This window comes from Aphis gossypii, chromosome X (genome assembly GCF_020184175.1).
Source record: "Aphis gossypii isolate Hap1 chromosome X, ASM2018417v2, whole genome shotgun sequence".
In the NCBI taxonomy this organism is placed as follows: Eukaryota; Metazoa; Arthropoda; class Insecta; order Hemiptera; family Aphididae; genus Aphis; species Aphis gossypii.
In genome coordinates this window covers 21558887-21583287 of record NC_065533.1, presented here as the reverse complement: position 1 = coordinate 21583287, position 24401 = coordinate 21558887, and the positions used below count along the sequence as shown (strand labels likewise).

The window sequence follows — 24401 nt, the reverse complement described above, 5'->3', positions numbered from 1 at the left end:
AAAACAGATAACAATATTATAGCACAATAGCTATACTTTTATTACTGAATAATGTTCAAACATTTTTAGTAACTTTTCTTCGCACGATATTTTTGAACTCGCTAACAAAAACATCGATCACGATTCACGACGTGTCAACACAGCTGATTTTATAGTCGTCTTATCGCTACTATAACTATACATTCGTTGCATAGATAAGACAATAGTGTAATAAATTAGAATAATTAGATGCTAATGAAGTAGTGATAATGAATAATGAGTATTCGGAAATCATAGAGTACTCTATGTGGGAAATAGACATTGGTATTTGGTATTTAATGATAAATTTATATAGATTATATAAAAATGGAGGATTTCATGTTTTATTTTAAACAATCCACAAATTAATGGTAGGTACTGGATGGCTTTATTGACTATACAACTCTTATTCTCTATTTAAAAAACATCCTATGGTGTTATATATTTTAATATAAACTTCTAAATTAACTAGACTCCACTGTTCATGAAGAAATTAAACAAATGGAACTTCATATTGTGACAAATTTGTAGCAGGAAAAAATATTAATATTCATCTTAATCTGAATTTCAATTACATAATTGAGCCATATATGCTCTAATGTACTTACATCAAATGTTATTTAAGTGATTTGGATTCAGTTTTTGACAACAAAATGTGGCAACAACAAGCTTTTGTAATGGATTCCAAATTTAACGCCTATAGAACTTCAAACCATCCAAACTTTAGTAAGTTTAATATTGTAATTAAATAAATTGAAAAATGTATAATCAAATCAAATTCGATTAGTTTTACTGTTCTAGCAATGATTATGATTTTACAATCTATTATTAAATACCTTTTACATATTAGTATATTACATCATATTATTTATATCATTATGAGGAAAACACACATTCATTTGTTAAGAATTGATATAGGCAGAATATTTAAATAGTGTTATAAAAAATTTTAATTGAAAATTTATTTAAGTATTAAATAATTCAAAATAACTTATAAATAATTTCATGTCTTTACCAACCATTGTTAGTTTATTATTATGAGATGTTATAGTATAGTAGTTTGGTGTATAACAGAACTACTTATGCTTTAGTTATATTTATAAAATTACATTTGTACAATGTACAGAAGATAATATTTACAAAGTTGTGTTTTTTATTTAATTGTTATTTAATTTTTTTCGACTTTCAAAATAAGAAAAAAATTTGAATTTAAATGATGCTTAAATTGTTTTGAGTCAATATTTAAACAAATTGATATGCCATATTCTCAAAAATATTATTCTCTATCATTTTTGTAATAGACGATTTCACTCTAATATTATATAACATAAAAAAAAAATGACTATACATAAATGATGTTGCATATTGGTCAGAAAGAAAATAAACAGTGTGCTGACATTTTCTTAACTTATGACTATATTATTTATTATTATTCTCTTATTAAATAAAAATATTACATCTGATTAATTTTATCAAGTTAAAAATAATTAAAATATTTTTCATTTTTGTGTATCTATTTTTTTAGGAACACTGTACATTAGAAGGAGAAGTCAACTTCTCAGGGAAAAATCTAAACAAGATGTAAGTTTTAATATTAACTGTATAGATTTTAAAACTAAAATACTAAGTACACATATCTATTTATGATTTTTCTTTTAAAGGATATGATTCCAGGTATGAGAAGAAAATATTTACGTATTAGGTCTGCAATTTTACAAAACAGATATAATGTAAATGTTGATATGCAGTCTAACAGTGCCTGTAGCCAAAGTACTAGTTTGGTAAATATATAAATATATATATAATTTATTGGTTTCAAAATGAAGTGCACTTAAAAGTAGTAAAAGAATTCAATAAAATATCATGATATATTTCTATAAATTGGAAGTTGGACACAATAATGGTTATTTTTAAGGTTTAGAGTATAGTTTATACAAAACTTATAATCCATTGAAGAATTTTGTAAATTTTGGTTTGCGAGTATACTCAGAGAATTCAGCAAATCAATAACTAACTAAATTTTGTAATAAATATATATATTATTTTTAAAAATTAAAATATAAATTATAGTAAAAATGTAATATTTGTGTCTTAATGGATAAAATTTGGATATTCTGATGTATTATAGTATACATTTCAAATAAATTAAACTATTTGAATTATTACATACTTTTAACTTTTACAGATGAGCTTAAATAAAGACAAGCAATTTGAAATAGATTTATTACCTCGAAAATATGATTTTTTATCATCACCTATTCCAACCACTCATGCTCAAGCTTCCAAAGCTATTGTTGGAAATAGTACTATGGAAGAAAATTATGCATTTAATAATGTTCATCACATCTATGATCAGGTACTTACCTTATTTTTTATAATTTCTTTATATTGATTATTTTCTTGTGGATTTAGCATTCAGATGCAGTAACTATGTTGAAGTTTGCTAATAATGATAAATCAAAATTATGTTGTGCGTCAAATGATGGAACTCTCAGTATTTGTGATGTTTTGACTTCACCACCATGTGTAAAAGCTATATTAAGATGTCATACAGGCCCAGTAACTGGTAATATATATAATATTATGCTTTTATTATTATTAAATTTTAAATTTTAATGGCCGCACATTTATTAAAATACGCATTTAAAAATATCGTAATATGCAATTATATGCCTTTAAATTTATTGAATATGATTAATGATTATTGATTACTTTGCCACAAGTCTACATAAATAAATACATGAAATTTACAATAAATTAAAATGTGAAAAATATGTTAAAGTCAAGTTTTTTAGTCAAGTTTTGGTGTAATTCTGATTATACTAAAAACATATGGTGTCAAACTTCTGAGCTCTAATAATTATATACTATTAATTATAATAACAAAAAATAAAACAAATAGATTGATAACAGTTAGATTTGTAATCCAAAACTTTCTTTGCATAATTTATGGAAAAAGATTAGTAGTAAACAAGGTTAAAATTTAAAACAATGACAAATTAATAAAACAAAATAATTTATACAAGCGTAATGGATATGATAATAGCAATGACAAAAGCAAACCTAAGTGACAAAACTGGATTTAACAGAGAACAATATAATAAGGATTTGAAAATTAATGAAGTTAAAAATGTTCTTACAATTATTAAATTTTGACTACAAAAAAATTAAATCAATAGTAAAACAAATGAGTTTTGATAGGATTAAAACTTTTAAATATTTTTAATTGGACAGGATAAATCTAATGCCAGAAATGAGGAAATGCAAAGAAGATTAATATAGAGAATGCTTTAGTATGTCAAGATCCCTTTTTAGTACCATAACACTATCAAAAAAATCTAAAATAGCATTATATGAAGTTCCTACTAAATCAATTGCATCGTAGATTGTATGTGTATACCCATGAGATATACCCTTAAACAAAAACCAATGAAAAAAAATTTAGTAATATTTGAGGGAGAAATAGTTAGACAAAGTTACAGCTATTAAAACCAAAAGGTATTAAAAAAAAAAGTATAATTGATAAACAAATTATGACCTTAATAGGTTATTATGTTAAATAATCAACCAGATATTCTAGTAATAATGAAGTGTAAATTAATTGAATAGACAGGACTTGTCTATTATTATAAATAACAATACACATGTATTATTATACACATTGTTTATACATTTATTTATTTATTTACAACAATTTCTAATTAGATATGAATATTTTCAATATGAATCAGTAATAAAAATTATTTATTTTAGGATGTGATTGGTCAGCTTCGGATGAATTAATTGCGAGTTGTTCTATTGATGCTACTATTTGCTTTTGGGATGCAATTCGACATTGTTGTTTAAGATGTGTCAGTGATCCTTTTTATTCATCTGTTTTAGTCTGTTTATTTAATCCTATCAACAACAATATTCTCATTGTATGGTATTTATAATATTTATTATTAGATAATATGAATTATATGTAATATGATTTAATATATAATTGTAGACTGGTAACAAGGCTGGATTTGTGTGTGTATTAAATGTATCAACGGGTATGTATCCAAAAGGTGGAAAGCACAAAATTGGAGGTCAAATATTATCTCTGGCAGTTAATAATAGTGGACAAATAATATGGGTTGGAAATGACAAGGTAATAATATTCATATAAGTATAGGGTTTGATAAAGTAATTAATAATATTAATGTAATCTACATATAGAGTGAAATTGTGTCTCTCAAATTAAATAGTAGTGATAGCAGTCTTACTAAGTGTCATCGAATTGTAACATCACCAAATCGTGGTGCAATTACTTGTTTGAGCTGGAGATCATGGATTAGCCGAGAAGCCAGAGATCCGATGTTACTAGCAAATTGTGCAAACAATATATTATGTCTTTATAGGTTTGTTTTATAAAATTAATTTGGAATAAATAACCAAAGATTAATATTGTCATTATGATAATATAGGGTTTCTGAAAATGACGGTGGCTCATTATACTTAAAAAAGAAGTTTTTGGTTCATCACGCTCTTAGTGAAAACCTTTTACGTTCAACATTTTGTCCTATAATGTCATTCAGACAAGGTGCTTGTGTTGGTATGTATTAGTTTTAATATTAAATTGTCAGAAATGTGTAGATATAAATAAGTGTTCTATTTAAATTTACAGTTACAAGCAGTGAAGATTCTTGCGTTTATTTTGTTGATGTAGAAAGGGAATCTAATTATGCAGTCAATAAATTGCAAGGACATGCTTGTGTGACTTTAGGTGTTACATTTAATTATGACGAGACTATATTAGCAACAAGTGATGTACAAGGGATAATTATTATCTGGTCTCGACAATGTCAAAAACAACCATTGTAATAATTTTATATAATATTGTATATTAATTTTTATTTTAAAATTTACCATATAGAAACTGAAACAGTATGAAAAAGTTTATAATTAATATTGACAGTATTTTTGTAAAATATAGTTCTTATTCTTTTCTTCAGTCTACCTACTAACTTTCCTTCTGTTATTAATTTTTATAGCAACTCTCATGACTTGAAGCCATCTAACATGAATGAACCATCTTAACCTATTCCGATCATTTTATCATTTCTTATTTTATTCTTCCCCGTCATTATACATTAACCTTAACATTCTCATCCCTATGCTACATTCAACCTATGTTCTGTTTTATTAGTTACTACACAACTACACAATATTCCGATTCATTATCTGTATAATAAGTCTATTCTCACAACTAATTTATAAATTCTACCTTTTAATCTCAATAACATCTTTTTACAGCAAAAAAAATACTCTATGATTCTTCACTTCATTTATCTACACATAATTATTTAATATTCTAATTTAAAATACTTAAGATTCAATAATAATTATTAGAAAAAAATATCATAAACCAATGTTACATGGCAGTAATTTCAAAACATTTTCTATGATAGAATATATCAATGACAGATAAATAACACCAATAATTGGAATACTAGAATAATTTGATTACACTAATTATTTTATTAGGAAAATACAATTTAATGATTAATTGATTTTAAAATTGAGGAAAACAACTTAAATAATATAATAATGCCAAAGTAGTTCTAAGAGAGAAGGAGATATTTTGAAAAACCTATTTTTATGTAATTTTAATTGAGCAGAATATATATTGTACTATTAATACCAATATAGGATATAAAAGAATAATATTTTATTCAAATATTTTGTTGTGAATTGTACTGTATACTTAAGTGATCTTTCTAATATTTATTAAATATACAATTTATTTTGGCTACATATTTATTTTTAATAATTAAAATAATAATATCATTTACACCATATTTGAGTTTTGATAACATAAATAAAATATTTTAATAAATTTAAAACACAAGCATGAACAATTTACCAGATAGAAAAATCTATTAACATATTATAAAAGTAATAAATAAATATGCATACGTTGAGTCTTTTTAATGTTTTAAATAGAAGTAATAACCAGTTTAGAAAGAAATAAAAATTTTAAAAATTTTACAATCTAAAACAGCTTTTAACACAATAATGAACTTTCAATAATTAAAAATACCTATATTTTCCATACAGAAGGTGCAGTTTCAAGTCTAGTTAATGATTATATTATAATATAGGTAGTTTAATAATATACAAAAATACCAATATCCTAAAAATGTTTAATTTCTAATACAACTTTTCCATTTTTCAAATATTAAAATTAATTAAATCATGAATCAAGAATAAATTACCATAACGATATTGTGGTATATTTATCGTATTTTACTTTGAGAAAAAATTAAATACGTAAAATGAATTCAAATTATACTTAAAAAAAGAAAATAATAAAACTTCATAAAATGATTACTATATAAGATCAATTAAAGACTATAATATACTTATATAAATAAGTTAAAATACTATTAATATTTTACAAGATTAACAAATTGATAAATAAAATATTAGTTATTTATATTGAAGTACTTCATGTATATAAGACACATAGTTTGCATACTAATTTAGTAGAAATCAAGCATTTATTATTTTAAATTGACATGTATAGCACTTTATTAAGTCTTAATTAAAATATAAACTAACTCAATAATTAATAATTACTAATTAATACAAATTTGGTATTACATTAAAGCACCAACATTTTATAAAATTATTAGCTGTCCGATTTTAAGAAAATTATTAATAATATAATAATACTTTAATGTTTTATACATGGTTTAACAAATACATAACTAAAACATAGTAATTGAATAAAAGTATAAAAAAAACTTATTCATATAATACTAAATATTATAAATATAAAACATGAGGTTTTGTTAATTATAAATATAAATCTGTTCCTATAAATTCAAAAGAAAAAAATCATTTGACAATAATAAAGATTAACGATTAAATACTAAAATTAATCAAAAAAAAAAAAAAAAACAAAAACAAGCAAGTTTTTTAAAAAACAGTATATTTTTGGTACCTAACCAAAAATATATTGAACAGTTATAATATATATTATTAAAGTTACGGAAGTCATCTCAAATATATGCTTTGTAAAATAAAACATCTATTGCATATTATTTTTTATTCTAAAATAAAATTGAATGAATTAAAAAGATATATTTGAAATAGAAGGAATGTTTAGATTAAAACTTCTTATATTTAAATTGATTACTTTCATAAAAATCTTGAATGCCTTTGAAATGATTCCCAACGGGCATCATCAGATTCATGTGTTAAAAATCGAGTTCCATTTCCTGTTGATTTTTCGAGTTCTCTTAAATCACACCACGTTTGATAATCCTACATAAAAAAATTGATAATAAAAAATGTGTAAATTAAGAATTGTATCAATTTTAAAAATAATACAATTATTATAAATAAAATTAAAATAGCTATTTCATAACAATTTTTGTTTATAGTTGAAATACCTAAACAGTAAGCTAGATAACAATATGGTTCTTTCATTGAGTTATTAATGTCAAAATAATTTATTCAAACAAATAATATACTTAGAATCGTTTTAACTACAGATTATTATATTATTTAATTATATTCTTTGAATTTCAAACAAAATTAATAATACATGCTTAGGATTTTCTAGGTTTTAAAAAATACTAATATGTGTCATATGCAAATATAGTGTCTTGTTACTGATAGCCCAAAATATATATCTATATATTACATATATTCTATATGTAATAGAATTTTTATTTGACTATATAAAAACAATGTGCTAATAAATGTGTAACATTATAAGTTCATAGGCCAAATAATAAATATACATGTAATAATTGTATATAATATAATTATTGCCAGCAAATCACTTAAGAATTGTATTTTGCAAAAAATTATAAAATTACAAGTTAAAAAAAAAAGCAAAACATTTACCTGCAACCACACGTGTACTAATGATTTGTCAACAGTAAATCGTTTTCTTTGCTTTACTTGTAACAAATTAGTTATAAGATCAATAGCTGAAAAATGAAAATAGATTTTAGAAATATTGTTATAGTAAAAACTTGAGAAAATTATTTTACATCAATTTACAACTTTTACTAAATTATGAATCATAAATACCATCATGTGAAATTTCTTTCCATGGATTTCTTGGATACATAAAGGCGGCATTTTGTATCTGATCATTAATGTCTTCATCTTCATTAAAAGGAAATGTTCCACTTAGGCTTACATAAACTATAACTCCAACACTCCACATATCTAAAGATCTGTTATACCCTTTATTTCTTAAAACTTCAGGTGCTGAAATCATATTATTCAAATAATTCAAACATAAAAATGTTACTAGTTATAACTTATACTAACCAAGATAAGCAGGGGTTCCAACTACTGATCGACGAAACGATTTTTCACCAATTATTCGAGCAAATCCAAAATCACATAACTTGACTTGTGGAAAATCAGAATTTGAACTAAGAAGTACATTCTCTGGTTTTAGATCACAATGAACTATGTTTTTGCTATGTAAATGTTTAAGTGCTATTAATATCTATAAAAATAAATAAAAATTGAATCAATTTTCTTTATTAAAAAAAAAAATAGAATGTGTTTAGGAGATATTTGAAATTAACTAATGTTTATAATTTGTTTTTAACAATAGGTCTATTTTTTTATTAATAAAAAAACCAATTATGAATTTTAAAAAACAACATAAATTATTATTTTTAATAGATAGTAGTTTTCTAAATACTATTTTTTAATATACAATCACATTTTAATGATAAGATGGTACCGTGTGTTCACCGATCTAGAGAACAATGAATACTCGGCCGAATTATATTGGAATAAATTAAATTTTTTTCACAAGTTAGTAATATATAAATACATTTTAAAATTGTTATCATTTCGATATATACATGCCCAGTAAAACATGTTGTTTTGAATACCATATTTGGACAGACCAATTTTTTTAAAGAAATTTTGATGAATTAAGTATAGTTCTATATTCGAAATTGACCCAAAAATAGCTATTAAAAATTAATAAATAATACCTTTTTACGATTCATTAAAATACATAAAACCATTTATAATTAATTATTATTGATCACTTTTTGAATTTTTTATTTCCATGTTATAAACAAGATAAACATAATATTGGTATGAAATTATTTATTAAAATCAATTACAGCAGTTATTTATAAGGTATAAAATTATGGAGGTTTTAATTAATTTTAACGGGTTACTGCCAATTTTAATTGGCATAGTTATACCGATAATTAAATACTAAATAACCATGATTTATAACAATAAAAATATGAATTTATTGCATATAAATATGAATTATTACAGGATGTATAATGTCAATAAATAAAAATGTATAATTTATTAAAATTCATATGGCTCTTATTCAGTCAATTTTGAATCTAAAACCATAGTCTATTCATCAAAATTACTTTAAAAATAGACGTATCTGAATATGGTGTTCAAAATGGGTGTTGCTATTAAAAAAAAAAAAAACATGTTTAACTGTGTATAAACATGCTCAAATAATAAAAAAATTGCAAATGTATTTATATACTATTAGCATGTAAAAAAATTAGATTTATTTCAATATTATCCAGCCAAGAAATTCAGTATACCCTAAATTGGCCAAACACGCGGTATAATAACTGTACTCACTTGGGTAATCAAAAACTTAGTAATACGTTCTGACAATCGCCTGCGTTCACTAGATAATATCATTTCCAACATATCTCCTCTTAATTTTTCCATGACTACAAAAATACGTTCTGTTGTCTCAAACATACAATCAAGGTTCACCACACCAGGGTGTTCTAATTTTCCAAGAATGGCTACTTCATTTTTTAAAGCAGCTTCTTGTTTAGTAGGAAACCTTAGTTTATCTATTACTTTAATAGCAACAGTTTTACCTGATTTTCTATGTTTACCTGAAATATATAATGAAAACATCAATCATATCATTAAATTAAAAATAAACAAAGAATGTATTTTTTTGTTAAAAAGGTTCAAGGACATACCTCCATATACGATACCAAATTGACCAGAACCCAACACTTCGTCAGGGAATATTTGATACAATTGACTCATATCTGTGACAGTTTGTTGTTGCTCATTAGTCTCATTAACTGAACGTGACACTATATTAATATATACATATTATTTAAAAGTTCAATTTCAATTACAAATCCCACAAACTTCTATTTAATGATTGTAATTTTGGAATATATTTATACAAATAATTAAGTTTCACCATTAAAAATGTTTTATTTATTATCTAATATAGATCTACTAGCAAATGTACCAATATTATGTTTGTGTGTGTGTTATATTTGAATTATAATAATAAATATTTAATTTAAGTCAACATTAATATTGGTTATATTTTAATTTAACAACTTGTAAACCTATACAAAATAAAAACTTTTGTTATTCAAACACAAATATAACTTACAAGTCCAAAATAATTTTCATCAAGCAGCATAGATAATTTTTTGGATGTTGTGTTCTATTTGAAATACTATATATATTTTTTTTGCTAGAAAAAAATGATAACACATTTTAGTTGATGTTTAATTAAACAAGGTATTTTCTTTTCAGATATCTATAATTTATAATTGAATGCACAATTAATTCAATTTATAAAGACACACTTATGATATAATACAACTTCATAAAAAAACAAAAATAATAATAAGCCCTTTTTTAAAGTATTAGGTATATTAAATAAAAATTAAATTAAATGCATGTATGTGTTTATCTCAATATAAATTAAATTTAAAAAAAAGTATATTAAGTAGCTGAATGATGATGAAAAAATATAAAACATGCTTATTTGTCAAACATATTTATCACTAAATACATAACAATTATAGAAATATTAACATAAATGAACAGCTTTATAAAATTATTTTTCATTGTAATATTTTAACAATAAGATTAAGTTATATTGAATACATTCAATAATATAATGTATATATATGTATAAGGCAATGGATTATCTAGTAGTAAATGGGGTTAGGAATTATAATCCTCCCCCACAGAAATGCTATCAAAATTTAAATAGTTTCAATTAATAAAAATTTACTCAAGTATTTTATCATTTTTAGCAGTATGAAAACTAGTGCCCTGCAGTTTGAAAGCTTGTGTAATGCAGTCAGTAGGGTAAATATAATTTTTAACTGCCTATCCCACCTCTCATTTCTGGATACAATATTAGTCTGAGGTTTTATACAGTTATCAAACTTTTGAAAAAAAAAAAAGGTGAACATAAATTGCTTAATTCTTAATAATTAATAAATAATAATTCACAATATAAGTATAAGTATTTAAATATGATAATTAAATTATGAAAATTAGTTTTCAGTTTTAAGTAACTTAACTAAATTTTTTTGCCAGGAAAAAATCAGTTAACACTGAAATTAATTGTAACTTTACCATAAGTTTATTGTATAAATATAACTTCTATTAAGTATTATATATTAATTAACACAAAACTTAAAAATTATTATAAAATTTATCAAGTAATTTAAAAACTATTATATTATATAAGCTAATTGATACAAGAAATATTGTGCTAAATCATTGTATATACTAAGATTTTTCTACTATTTTATTTAACTTGTAAATTATAAACTATAATTTATAAGTGAGGATTGGTTTTAAATAAATCTTTTTTTGTGAACATTAGATAATACACAGTTGAAATTATGGTATTTTCATTTAAGTACATTCATGCGTTTGTGAAAAATACAGTGGCATACCAACAGTGTTATAATATAGTGTTAAAAGTAAAAGTGTAGTTAATATATTACATATTTTCAGTAAATTATTTCTAAATAATAAACAATTTATTAATTTAATATACACAAGTGAAGCTTATTATGTTATTATTGTTTATTATGACTATAACATGTAACACAAAACACACAAACATAATGATATGAGAACACAAGCTAAGTAGTTTTATAAACAAATGATAATTCGGGGCAGTCACTAAACTATAAACAAATTAAGACATTGCACATTGGTGGTACAATTAAAGGACTAAAAAAATATTATTTTCAATTAGTTTTATAATTCTTAGAGTTAATGTTAATTAGGGAGAAAAATTGTTAGGTTTGAGCAAAAAGATAGCAAGTAGCTTAGCGAACAGCCCTGGATAATTATAAGAGTACTAACTTGTAGGATTGGATGGTACAGGCATTAGTGCCTGTTGAATTATACTCTCCCAGTCTTTTTCTCCTTTGGTCCAAGTATCACTACAATTATCTTCAACATTTGTCCCTCCAGATAAGTTTTGTTCTTCACCACCAACATAATATTCAAGGTTAGTAGTTTTAAGTTCAAAACAATGCATTGGACCTGAAATATTAATTTTCAATAAAAAATAAAATATGATAAAATGTTTAATATATATTAGAAAATTACCAGGAGCTCGAGGAACAAGTGCACTATCAATGTACAGTATTTCAGATAAAGGAATTTCTTTGTAATACTTTGATGTTTTGTCATTTATAAATAGTGTAATAGCTTTTGAATCCAATCTCCAATAATGGCTTTTTCTCTATGGGAAAAAAAATTTATACTTATTGTATAGATATTATATTAAATTATACTAATGAGGAACCACATACCTGTTTATCTTTGTTAGTAAAATGAACTAACCAACCCTCTTTAATAACTTTTGAACCACATCGTCTCTTAGTATGTTTGATAGATTGAACTATTCGCATCAATGGAATATTATTACTAGATGTAGAACTAAAATAAAATTTTGTTAACAATCATAATTCATAACAATATTAACTTTAATATTATAGATTAGCAAGAAAAATAAAGCAAATACTTTACCCAACATAATTTAAATCATCTTGAGGAGTATGATTATCTGTAAAATGTCCTACAGTCTCCTAAAACAATAATAATTCATACTGAATAAATATATCTATGTATATAACAGAAATAAATTTTTGAAAGAATCTATGGAAATAATTTATTTCTCTTACCAAATTTTGTCCATTCTGAGAATTAGTTACCATTGGTGGAACAACATAAGGAGGTGATGGTGTATTATTTTCACCATCGCTATCGTCTTCACCTTTGCTGCCAGACCCTTCATGCTCAGATTCACTGCCTACACCGCTTTCTAAATAATTAAAGATTTATTATATATATTATATAAATAATTTAAATTTCCAATTAAAATACCTACATCATAATTATACAAACAATAATAAAAATCAGAAAATATAAAAAAAATGTATTTTGTCTTAATTGATATTAAAGTGAATAATATTCAAAATTAATAAAAGAATATTATATTATATTATTTGTATTATTTCAATTGATTTTATTATTTATATCAAAATAGCAATAAGCTAAAATATATTACACTAAGATGAATTAAAAAACGATTAGGAGTATCTTGATAAATTACTTATAATCATCAGACTTATATCATTGAAAAAAAGTATGAGTCATAGATAACAAAGAACTATTTTGATGATTTTAATTATTTTATGGGTATTAATTGTATTACCATTAAATGTATATAAATATATATATATTAACAGATAAATGATTATCTAAGTCAATTGAAACCTAAAATTATTTTAATGACTTCAATTTAAGTTAGAGTATAATTTTTTTTTTTTTTTTAATAAATAATAAATTAAATAGTAAAAATTTAATTAATATAATAACAGTATCATATTGCATGCAAAAAAGTTAACTAATATTTAAAAAAATTTTAAAAGTAGTGTAAAAAGAATAAAATATATCTACATCATAATTTTCTTCACATAACAAGTTTTGAAGAAGTAAGTGATACCCATTATTTATATATGTTCAACAATTATTTAACAATATTGAATCACGCTACAAAGTATAGTCACAAAGTTTTAAAATATTTATCAATTTTTGCTAAAAATAAAAAATGTTACTAAATTAACTCAAATTGTTGAATCAGTTGGATAAAATAAATATAAGAATAGTTAACTAAGAATATTAAAATCCTGAGAAACAAAAATAAAGAAACAAATAAAACTTCGCTCATCATTTTACAAGAATTTACTAAATTTAAATACCCAAAGGTTATGTGTTTAAAAATATTAAAAACAATAGTTGGTAGACTATATTCTGTTCTACACAAAATCAAATAAGAATATTGAGTTAAATTAGGTATAATAGATCAATTTCATTTTTTGAAAATATTTTAATTAGTGACTATACTTTACAGTGGTTTTTATCTAACAGTGTTGTTAGATAAATGTATAACTATGTAAGTAGGTACCCAACAATATAAAATAAGTAACTGTACTTTTTTCAAACTAATCAAAATATTAAAATTATAATCAATAGTTGTGTAATAAAATTGTAATTTATTGAAAAGTATATTTTAAATAATTAAAATGGGTAATTCATTATTCAAAAATAAGTACTGTCGAACTAGGGTACATTTGGTGGTTGGGGCTTTACAATACTTCAGAAGTTTAAAATTTGTCCAGTATAGTTTATTGTTTGGAGTTATTTTTTTTTATTTTTCCTATTTTACTTATATCTATTATACTTACAGTATACCTACTCTTTTATTTCAGTTTTTTTTTTTATATATAACCAATTAATTTTAAATAAAATCTTTAACTTTTTTAGAAATTTACAAATAAAAATGCTTAATTTAAATTTCAAGTGTATAATATTTATAATATGCACTAGTTATTAAAGTGGATTATTATTTAAATATATAAAAAAAATACTAATTACCACTAACCATTTAAATCAATTGGATAATCACTAATGCAATCTTTTGGTACATCGTCCATACACTTTTTATGCACATTATAATGACAATCTTTGCACTGCACTCCTTGTTTATAAATTCCTTTAAGCAATTTTTTACAATGTTGACAAATTGTAGGCCTAGTATATGAATGCACAACAAATGTGTGTGGTATTTTGACAGGAGAGGGTGATCGGCTTTTACTCTTCAAGGGTACATTCAACAAATTTCCACTAATTCCCTAAAAATGAAAAAGTAATTAAATATAATCACAGAAGATTCTAAGAACAGCTATAAAATTATTTTAACTTGTAAGTTTAACATACCGATTCATCTGATACTGCAGATATTAATGAAACATTTGATGGACTACGAGTTGAAACACTCAAATTAGAAGAACTTGATTTATGTCTATTTTTATGTCTGCTACCACCTCCGCAATCATTGAGCAATTTAACAACACATCTTTTGTGATAATTTAAATTACAACCTAATAACAGTAATAACAAATATAAAAATATGGATATGAATATGTGTTTATGAATATTTATATACTCCTTGTCAGTGGACACTATTAAGTTCCATCTTAAAAATGTAAAACAAAGGTTAGAACCTTTAAATAGCAAAAACACAGAAGCTGATATATACGTGTACAATTAAGGAGTAGAAATTTGATAAATTAAAAAAAAAGTTATTATTTATTCCGATCATTTTCTAAGTTGGTTCTTTTGTATGGAAACTATTTTTGTATACTAAATACCTGAACATTTTAAACCTTGACGAACTATCCCAAATAACATTTGACCACAATAATCACAAAATGTTGGAGTTTTATATGAATGTACTGTTAAAGAATGTGGTTTAATAACTGAGCTCTCATACTCCTCAGATAATGATTGACCTAAAAATAATTTAAATAAATATTAATCAATAAATATAGAAAATTACAAAAGTATAATATAATATTTAAATTATTGAATACATAGAAACAAAATATAGAACTATAATAAATCTATAATTACCTGAAAGAATTATTTCAATTATAGTTTCATCACTTATATCAATAACATTATTTACAGGTACAAGAATTTGATCACATGAATAATTATGTCGGAATAGTAAAATTCTCTCTGCTAATCGAGTAAGGCTATGATCAGGACACTATAAATAAGTAATAAAACAACATTATTCACATTATTGATAATTATACAAGTGAACTAATTTTATTTTTTTTATAATTTACAAACATGAGATAAAGGAATTGAGTAAACCATACTAGTTTGATAAAAATTATTGAATTGGTAAATAATTTTTGATGTTTGATTTATTTTAAAGAACCATTAAAATTTTATAAAAATTATCATGTCTATAGTGTTTACAAAATGTTAAGTAACTAATTGAAACCTTAAAATTATCCACCTAATCTATAAAGAATGGTAAAACTATAAGTTAATAGTACTAATAGTACTACATCAAAAATTTTAAGCTCCTATGTTTTGTAAATAATAAAAATTGTATAAAAATAAAACAAATAATAAACATAATTTAGAATCTATTTATAATACAAACATAAATTTGTGATATTATCTAAAATCTAAATAATAGTTTTTATGATAATCAACTAATGAGTAATAAAAATATTTAGACAGAGATGAAAATAAATCAAAGAAAAAACATGGAAGTCTAACTTCTAATTCTTTTAAACAGATTTCAAATAGTTTTACACACATATTAGTATTTAAAAATGTTTTCTATGTGGTGGAATACTAAAATAATTTAATAGTAAGTACTGTAATAAAATTTTTATTTAATGTTTAAAAAAAACATTGCAACTACTTACTTTTATGTTTATAAAATCACATGCTGCTTCTTTTAAAGTTCTTAAAGTAAAAGAAGATGCATTCAATGTTACAGAATCACGAATCAACCCAAGTTGCAAAATGAATGTTACATCTTTTTCTTCCATGTCACTGAATGTTTCTTAAATTGTTCAAACATTAAAACTAAAAGAAATTGCATACATCAGATATAATTGAATTTAATTAAATAACTGGCTAATGATTTAATGTAATTAATAAATTTAATATTGTATAATCATAATTTTTTATTTTCAATTTTAAATTTTAAATATAACTATAAATTAAGACTAAGAAATAGCTATGAGAAAAGCAATTAATTGAGTAACATATAAAACATAATAATTTTATGTCATAAATTATTTTAGACTTGTCATTCAAATATGCAGTATTATTACTGAGTAAACTCAACAAAGAAATATTCAGGAATGACTTACAAAAAATTATTTTAATACCTAATAAATGGAAGTATATTAACTATACTTATAGTAAATTGATTAATAATTAATTATTTATTGTTAATAACTTATTATTAATTATTGTTCACTTATAGATTAAATAGGTTAAAATATACAATGTTGAGAACAAATTTCTTTAAAAGTATAACAGTTATAAATTTTTACAACTTTTAAAATAGTTAAGTCATAAGACTATAAAAAACAATACATTAGGATAGCACTTGGCAAGAATTTAAATAAAAACATTTTACTAAACTATTTGTATACCTTTATAGAGAGAAATTAATATTTTTTACAGCATTTGCTTATATAAATTTAATTATATTAAATAACAAAACAATTTTTTTAATTGTTTTTAATTCACTTCCTTGTTATAACTAATGCTGAATCTATAAATGCTAGCATAGTAAGGAAACAATAAAATACGTAAATCATTTTAGTAAAATTTAAAGGACTATCTTGGTATAAAAACTATTTAGGTAACTATCAAACACTTAATTTATTGGCCCCAAAATAAAGCAATAAAATAATTAAGTATTTCTTCGATTGTTCACACATTTAAAAAAAATTTTAATATACAAATAATTAAACTAATTAATTATGTCAACATAGTTTATACTATATAATAATATAATATATAGTATCATATGAAAAAATATTAAAATACATTAAAAAAAGTATCGAGTAAATTGATTATAACAACTTAAAAAGATTGAAAAATTGGGAGTTGTAAGTTTACTGGATGATTCTTTTATCAAACAACACTCATTATTTCAAAATCTAATTATGTTTATAAAAATTTTTTTTTTAACCCAATTTTCAGTCAAAATAAAATAACATTTAAAAATAATAATCTGTGTTACATGATTTTTATAAATCAATTTCTTTGTACCAAAAATCTTATTGTACATACATAAACTAAATGTTAATTATTATTTTTATCAACTAATATTCATTATGATATATAAATATATAATTTACAATTAAAATAAATTTTGATGTAACAAAAATGTTGTTTCTATTTTTCAAAACTTGTAACTTAAACAATGAGAAATTGACTTGAAAAAATCATATAATCTGGATTGTTTTTTTTATTTTAACATATATTTCTCTTTATATTTAAGTTGACTAACTGACTAACCCAATCTTAAATATAAAAAGTAATACATCAATCATATTATCTAAATTATTACTGACTACATAATAAAATTATAAAAATTGAATAACTGATAAATCATGGATATATATTATACACTATCATGAAACAATAATAATTATATTATTAAGGCATAATAATATTATAATCGTTAAATCAGTTTTGTCTTTATAGTGTAATCACTATAACAGTATACTTTAACATTAAAATTTAAAATAGTAAGAAAATATTCTGAACTAACACATTTTAGTTGTTTTATTAGTGTTAATGTAATAGTTGACGTTATAATATTTTATTTTTACTGAAATTATAAATTCTTGAAATTGAAAACAAATTACCCCAACAGGCAACAACCAAATCAAAATAAAAATTTAAACAATAAACTTCAAGTTAGTAAATTCTGATTGAGAACCTATTTAAAATATAATTTTTTTTTAGTTTTTAATATTTAACAGATATTTAAAATAATTATGTTGGAGAACAATTTTTAATTTCTAATACTACAGTCTGAGATCTAAAAAGAGACAAATTAGATGATTTCAGATGTGAATTCCACATAAATTAATTGAAAGCTAATTTCTGAAATTCACTCATCAATAAATTGCCAATTGGGTAGCCACTATATACAGTTTTTCCATTTATTTTGAACACATTTATGATATGTGGGTATATAATAATACATGCTACACTATTATAAATCTTACTAATAGATATCAATTATGTAGCTGTTGCCAATAAAATAAATTGTCTTATAGTTGGTTTTTCTCTTTTTGAATTGCTTTCTCTTATGAATTATCATAAATTTAAATCAGTTTTAATAAAATACATGTTATCATTTACTAAAAATTCATATTAATTAAAAAAGGTTTTGAAATAAATACAATTTTTATTTCAGAGGTCATTTGATTACTATTATCCTAAACTAAATTAATTCAAATATATAGCCAACCTGGCTCTTTCATGTGCAAAATAAAATTTTATTTTAATATTTAAATAATAATATAATATTATATGAAATTTTTAAAAAATTACACATATTTATATATTTATACCCTTATCAATTATTTAATTGTCTTGGGATAGGTACCTACTAACCTATGATTTTTCAATTAAATTAGGTACTTGTATGCTAGTTTTTAAGTTTAGACATCTATTATCTTTATAGTTTATGTCACAAGGTTATAATGTAGATTTTACAATTTTTTTTTAATTTAATTAATGTTTGACCTACTGACTAATATTTATTTGTGACTTAAAATACTTAATGTAGTTTAGTAGGTGTATATATTAATATACTGTCAAAACAATGATGTATAAATTGTACTAAAATTAAAAACAAAATAAAATTCTGAATGCATTAAACGTTAACGGTAATAATATTATAAAGTTATGTTTGAATAAGACAAATAAATAAATTAGTATACAATTATCACTAATTAGTTATACAGCTTTTGTTGCATATTAGCTATACAAGGAAAAATATTAACCCAGTACTTAATATATTTAAGCCAATAATGATTAGATAGGTATTTATGAATGTGTCCATTTTCAATTTGCTAAATTTGAAAAACCAAAAAGAAAATACTTATATAATTCTGGTTCTTAAAGTTAACGTACCTGGATAGCAACAATCTTAATGTACGGGTCTTAATACGATTATTCACGAACACAATAATTACAACGTAAAACGTATTTTACTCGTTTCGCCATATTTCTTACAGAGCAATAGAAATATTAAGGACAACTTTCACCCAAGTATGAATCAATTTCAGTCGAAACAAATGATAAGGACAAGTATCATCTTATCACTTGGTCTTTTTATCTTCTATATCTATATACTGTACACAATAGGAAGAGATGACGTCGTCCCAAGACGGCCGTCGAATCGAATTTATTCTCAAACATCTGGATTCGCCATTTGTCGGTACAGAACGATGCCAGAAAGCGTTTCCGACTAATTTTCCGCTCGGGTCTAATTTTAGCGGTTCCCGGTCGCCCGATGCAACTGGATAAAAACCGCGTACTATCGAAGACGAGGACGCTACAAACGATACATCGATACCTACCTTGATTAAAAAATATCGTGTCGATTAATATTTTCGTCCCGCAATAATTTTCAGTCCGTAATATTATTTGAACATTTTCCCATTATTAATTAAACGTAGATTAAACATGAAAACATCCAATAACCATAAATCGTAGTGCTTGTGGCGGACGTCCGATCCAATCGAACACGACCACAGTGCTATTTTAAAATTTAAAATCAACGTTTTTTAAACGTATCCGGATTTCTATTTTCCGTCAGTCTGTCACGGCTGCGTAAGTGTAGTTTATACGTTTAAATATATACATATACGTTTATTTTCAGATACCGACACGGTAATTTATTCATCGATTTATCGTATGAATTTCGTGCGTCAGACAATTATTATTGTAGAACAGAAGCGCGGCGTATGGCCACTGAGAAAATGTTGAGAAATTTGTGATTATATAACATCCAGGTGGATAAAATATAATGATTGCTTGGCTGTATGCGAGAGATTTTTGATCAGTGTAACTATTGCGCCCTTCCGAATGTCTAAATTCGAATTTTTTTAAATGTAAATTACATTTATATAGACGCCTATGCGTATGCGTTTATTTTTATATACATTCTATTTAATGTTATAACTATAACCAACTGTTGACTGCGTGTCTGCGTCGAACTTAAAAAAACACAATTAAATGCATTGGTATTATATTTCAATATTTGATAACCTAACTGCATTTTCCCATCGATTTGCACCACCAAAAATATACTAATAGGTATGTATTTTTTTTTTGTTAGATTAAAAATCTAATTTACTTATAACCATGTGTACATAATATTATATTTTGGTATATTGTAATTTTATTTTAGGTCATATTTATAAAGTATAGGGAATCAAACCTAAGGAATTTATAAATATAAATTCGTTATTTACGAACTTAGTTTGTCATTAACGACACATATAAATTGACAAATATATTTTTTAATAAATGATTTTGAGGAATTTTAGAAAAGAACTGCAGAAAATCAGTATTTGTGCTCTATTTTGGTAAACAGCTAACTATTACACAAAGTAGTATTAGATAATAGATTATTTTAATAACAAACAAAATGTTGTTACTTCGAAACTAAGTTCTTCTGCTAAATTTTGACTTAACCATAATTTTCTATTATGCTTTTCAAATAAAATAAAATTGTCATCTAAAGGGTTTAAAAAATATAGGTATGTAGGTACGTTTTTTTAGCTGCAATACCCACTTAATTTCCTTGGTACCTAATGATATTATTTCTTAAAATTCTCTAAAAGGACAGTTAATGTATGTACAATTAATAAAATAATAACTATTTTACCATAATAGTATTATACTTTATACTAGTTTAGTATATTCATTAGTTATTACACATAAAGTTTGAATTGCGACGAAATTGACTAGTTTTACGAAATAACGAATGTTCATTATATTACATAATTTTTACCTACAAGGTTAACTATAATTAAAATTATAGGTAAATAGACATTTTTTAGGATTATGAATTAATTAAATTGAATAAAATAAAATAGGTGACTTCTAAATATTTTAACTATAATACATATATGTTATAATAAAATCAAATATCAAATACTTACACGCGCGGAAATTCAAATATATATTGGTTTTAGCGATAGTGCAGTAGCTATAGTACACTAATCGAGTTGTTTTGTATAATAATACGAAATTATTTAAACAAATTTCAAGTAAAAACTGAAACTATTCGAAACTATTCGACATAATTTACAGTTCATTTTCAAAAAATTTGGTTTCGTTATAAAAATATCGTAAGTAATACCGAATTACTATTAAATATTGCTACTTTTTACAACATCTCATTTAGCCATCTATTTACACATATAAGATATAACGGTATTTAACCGATCATACGGCTATATGGCATATAAAAGTATATTATGTATGTATAGCTATGCTATAAGTAACACATTAAGACTTAACGCAATAAATAAGTCCTTAATCGTGTGTATAAGTGCGTATTGACTAAATAATCGTATAAAATATATTATTACAGACGTAGGTATGTATAAGTACTGAGAATAACGGTATTTGACGATTGTTGATTTTTAACGTTTTTTGTTTTCGTCGTAAATAAAAACATACAACAATTTACCCGGAAAAAATTAAGTCGATACTATTATGTTCCTAAATTTTTTAGACCGTTTTTACAAAAGTAAAATTGACCCTAAATCGATCCATTGTCTCCTATCTAATAATAAATATATTTTTTACTTTATTATATAAATACAAGGTTAATTAAGTACATACTTCATATTTTACCTACCGTTCCTATTTAATTATTACTTGGCTACAGTGAAACAATATCCACTATCATATTTTAAATGTCGGGAAAATTGGTTTTACTTATTATTCAATAATTTTTCGATTCTTATTTTAGTAATTTATCTCAAAAATCCATTTTTTTTTTTTTTTTTTGATAAATCAATTACCTATTTATATTTGTTTTTACACCAATTAAGACTGTGTTTACCTATTGTTGATCAGTTAATCTAGGGTTACTAGATATAAATAGTGCCATAATTGCATACTGTGTTTTTTTTTATAAGGATATATCATTTATTGCTTATTTTTCTAGTATTCAGAATTTCAGTGTGATATTTTAGTACCTATAGAGTATAAATACTACATGATGTTCAAAACTCTTTTTGGCAATCTAAATAAAATTATGTTTTACTAATTTTAGACCTATTAAAAAGGAAGTAAAAATAAAATGACCCAATAAATAAGTACAATAGTTTTGTTTTTGAAAAAAATTGTCATTTGTTGGCTTTACATATTGGTAGTGCAGGATAGAAGTTGTCAAGAATAAATAAATAAAAAACAAGGAAAAACAAAAACCAAAATTGTATATTTTGCTATTGACATAATTTATTAGATCATAGTTCTAACTATAAATTGAGATCAATAATAATTTTTATTTAAATAACTAATATATATAATATAAATATATGTAAACAAAACTATTTTTTATACTTAATTATCTTTTTAATAAAGGTTATTTTACTTATTCTATTACAGTATTACCTATGTTTTGGGAGTAGTTTTTTTGTGGTAGGAAAGTTTAGTTTGTGTTTTGTTAGTGTGTGTACCTGTGTTAATATTATATATTATGCTATTATATCATATTTTATTAGAAATGTTAGTACATTCATATTATGCATAATACATAATATAGGTATACAACAATACATATTATGTAGGGTAATAAACATATTATTATATGTATTTCTTATATTCAGTAATATGTTTATGTTTTATTATATTGTTGTATATATTATGTGTTATATTGTATTATATGAATATACTAACCTATTTCTAATAAAATATGATATAATAATTTATTATACAAATTTGTTTCTTATTTTCATGTATTTTTTTTTTCTTTTGGTTTTTTTTTTCCTTGTTTTCTGTGTTTTAGTTTTTATTTTCGGGGTTTTTTTGTCGAGATTGATTTGTCACTACACATGTTAACAACAGAATAAAAAATTATCTACCGAATAATACACCATAAGGAAAAATGGTTGCTAAAATCAAAAAGATAATAATCGTTAATGGTTGATACCGTGAATGAGTATATTATTGTATTATATTACAATATCCTATTCGAGTGACTGAATAGTCAGGTAGGTTCTGTATTTTCTTTCATATCTCTAACCAGTCTAAAACACGTATCGCAACAAATAAATTTATATTCAGCCAGAACCTATTTATTGTATTGTAACTTGTAAGCTTTAATATTAGAGTGAATGTGAATTGACCTGTATCAAACTTAAAGATAAGAACAGTGTCTATGTTTATAGGTACATTGTTTTTTTTTTTTTTTTAGAACTCTTCTACTGCAGATAAATATTTACGATACATTGATAATTTATAATAAATTGTAATATTTTACATACTCATAACAGTCATAATTAACATAAAAATTGAAATACCGGAAAAAAGTCAACGTACAAGTACAAACACAGATAATGTTCTTATCTTTTAAGTTTAATAATACGTATGTATCAATTAACTAGGTATACATGTAAAATAATATTAAAGCTATCCACAGAAAATCGTTTCTA

General features: G+C 23.2%; 2 protein-coding genes across 4 annotated transcripts; one reads left to right on the top strand and one right to left on the bottom strand.

The window, feature by feature from the left end:
* The first annotated feature begins 55 nt into the window (after positions 1-55).
* On the top strand, positions 56-10129 carry LOC114119680 (WD repeat-containing protein 13-like). 3 transcript variants are annotated; one of them, XM_050207598.1, is made up of 12 exons: positions 56-389; positions 491-744; positions 1544-1599; positions 1680-1799; positions 2204-2374; positions 2431-2584; positions 3772-3938; positions 4010-4153; positions 4222-4403; positions 4470-4597; positions 4670-4862; positions 9997-10129. In XM_050207598.1, exons 2-12 carry the CDS (start codon positions 672-674, stop codon positions 10031-10033), a joined length of 1425 nt encoding a protein of 474 aa, XP_050063555.1. In that variant the 5' UTR covers positions 56-389; positions 491-671; the 3' UTR covers positions 10034-10129. The 3 variants fall into 3 exon arrangements, with proteins under 3 accessions (XP_050063555.1, XP_027837132.2, XP_050063556.1); XM_027981331.2 differs by having other exon boundaries at positions 56-744; XM_050207599.1 differs by lacking the exon at positions 9997-10129 and having other exon boundaries at positions 57-389; positions 4670-4996.
* On the bottom strand, positions 7187-20025 carry LOC114119679 (serine/threonine-protein kinase D1). Its single transcript, XM_027981330.2, has 17 exons — positions 19858-20025; positions 16611-16773; positions 15793-15931; positions 15531-15671; positions 15097-15260; positions 14762-15011; positions 12999-13138; positions 12844-12902; positions 12627-12753; positions 12421-12556; positions 12172-12354; positions 10011-10130; positions 9652-9920; positions 8338-8521; positions 8092-8274; positions 7903-7988; positions 7187-7314 (listed from the first exon to the last, which is right to left on the bottom strand). The coding sequence occupies exons 2-17, from the start codon at positions 16734-16736 to the stop codon at positions 7189-7191; spliced, it is 2433 nt and encodes an 810-aa protein (XP_027837131.2). The 5' UTR covers positions 16737-16773; positions 19858-20025; the 3' UTR covers positions 7187-7188.
* Between the last annotated feature and the right edge of the window lie 4376 nt (positions 20026-24401).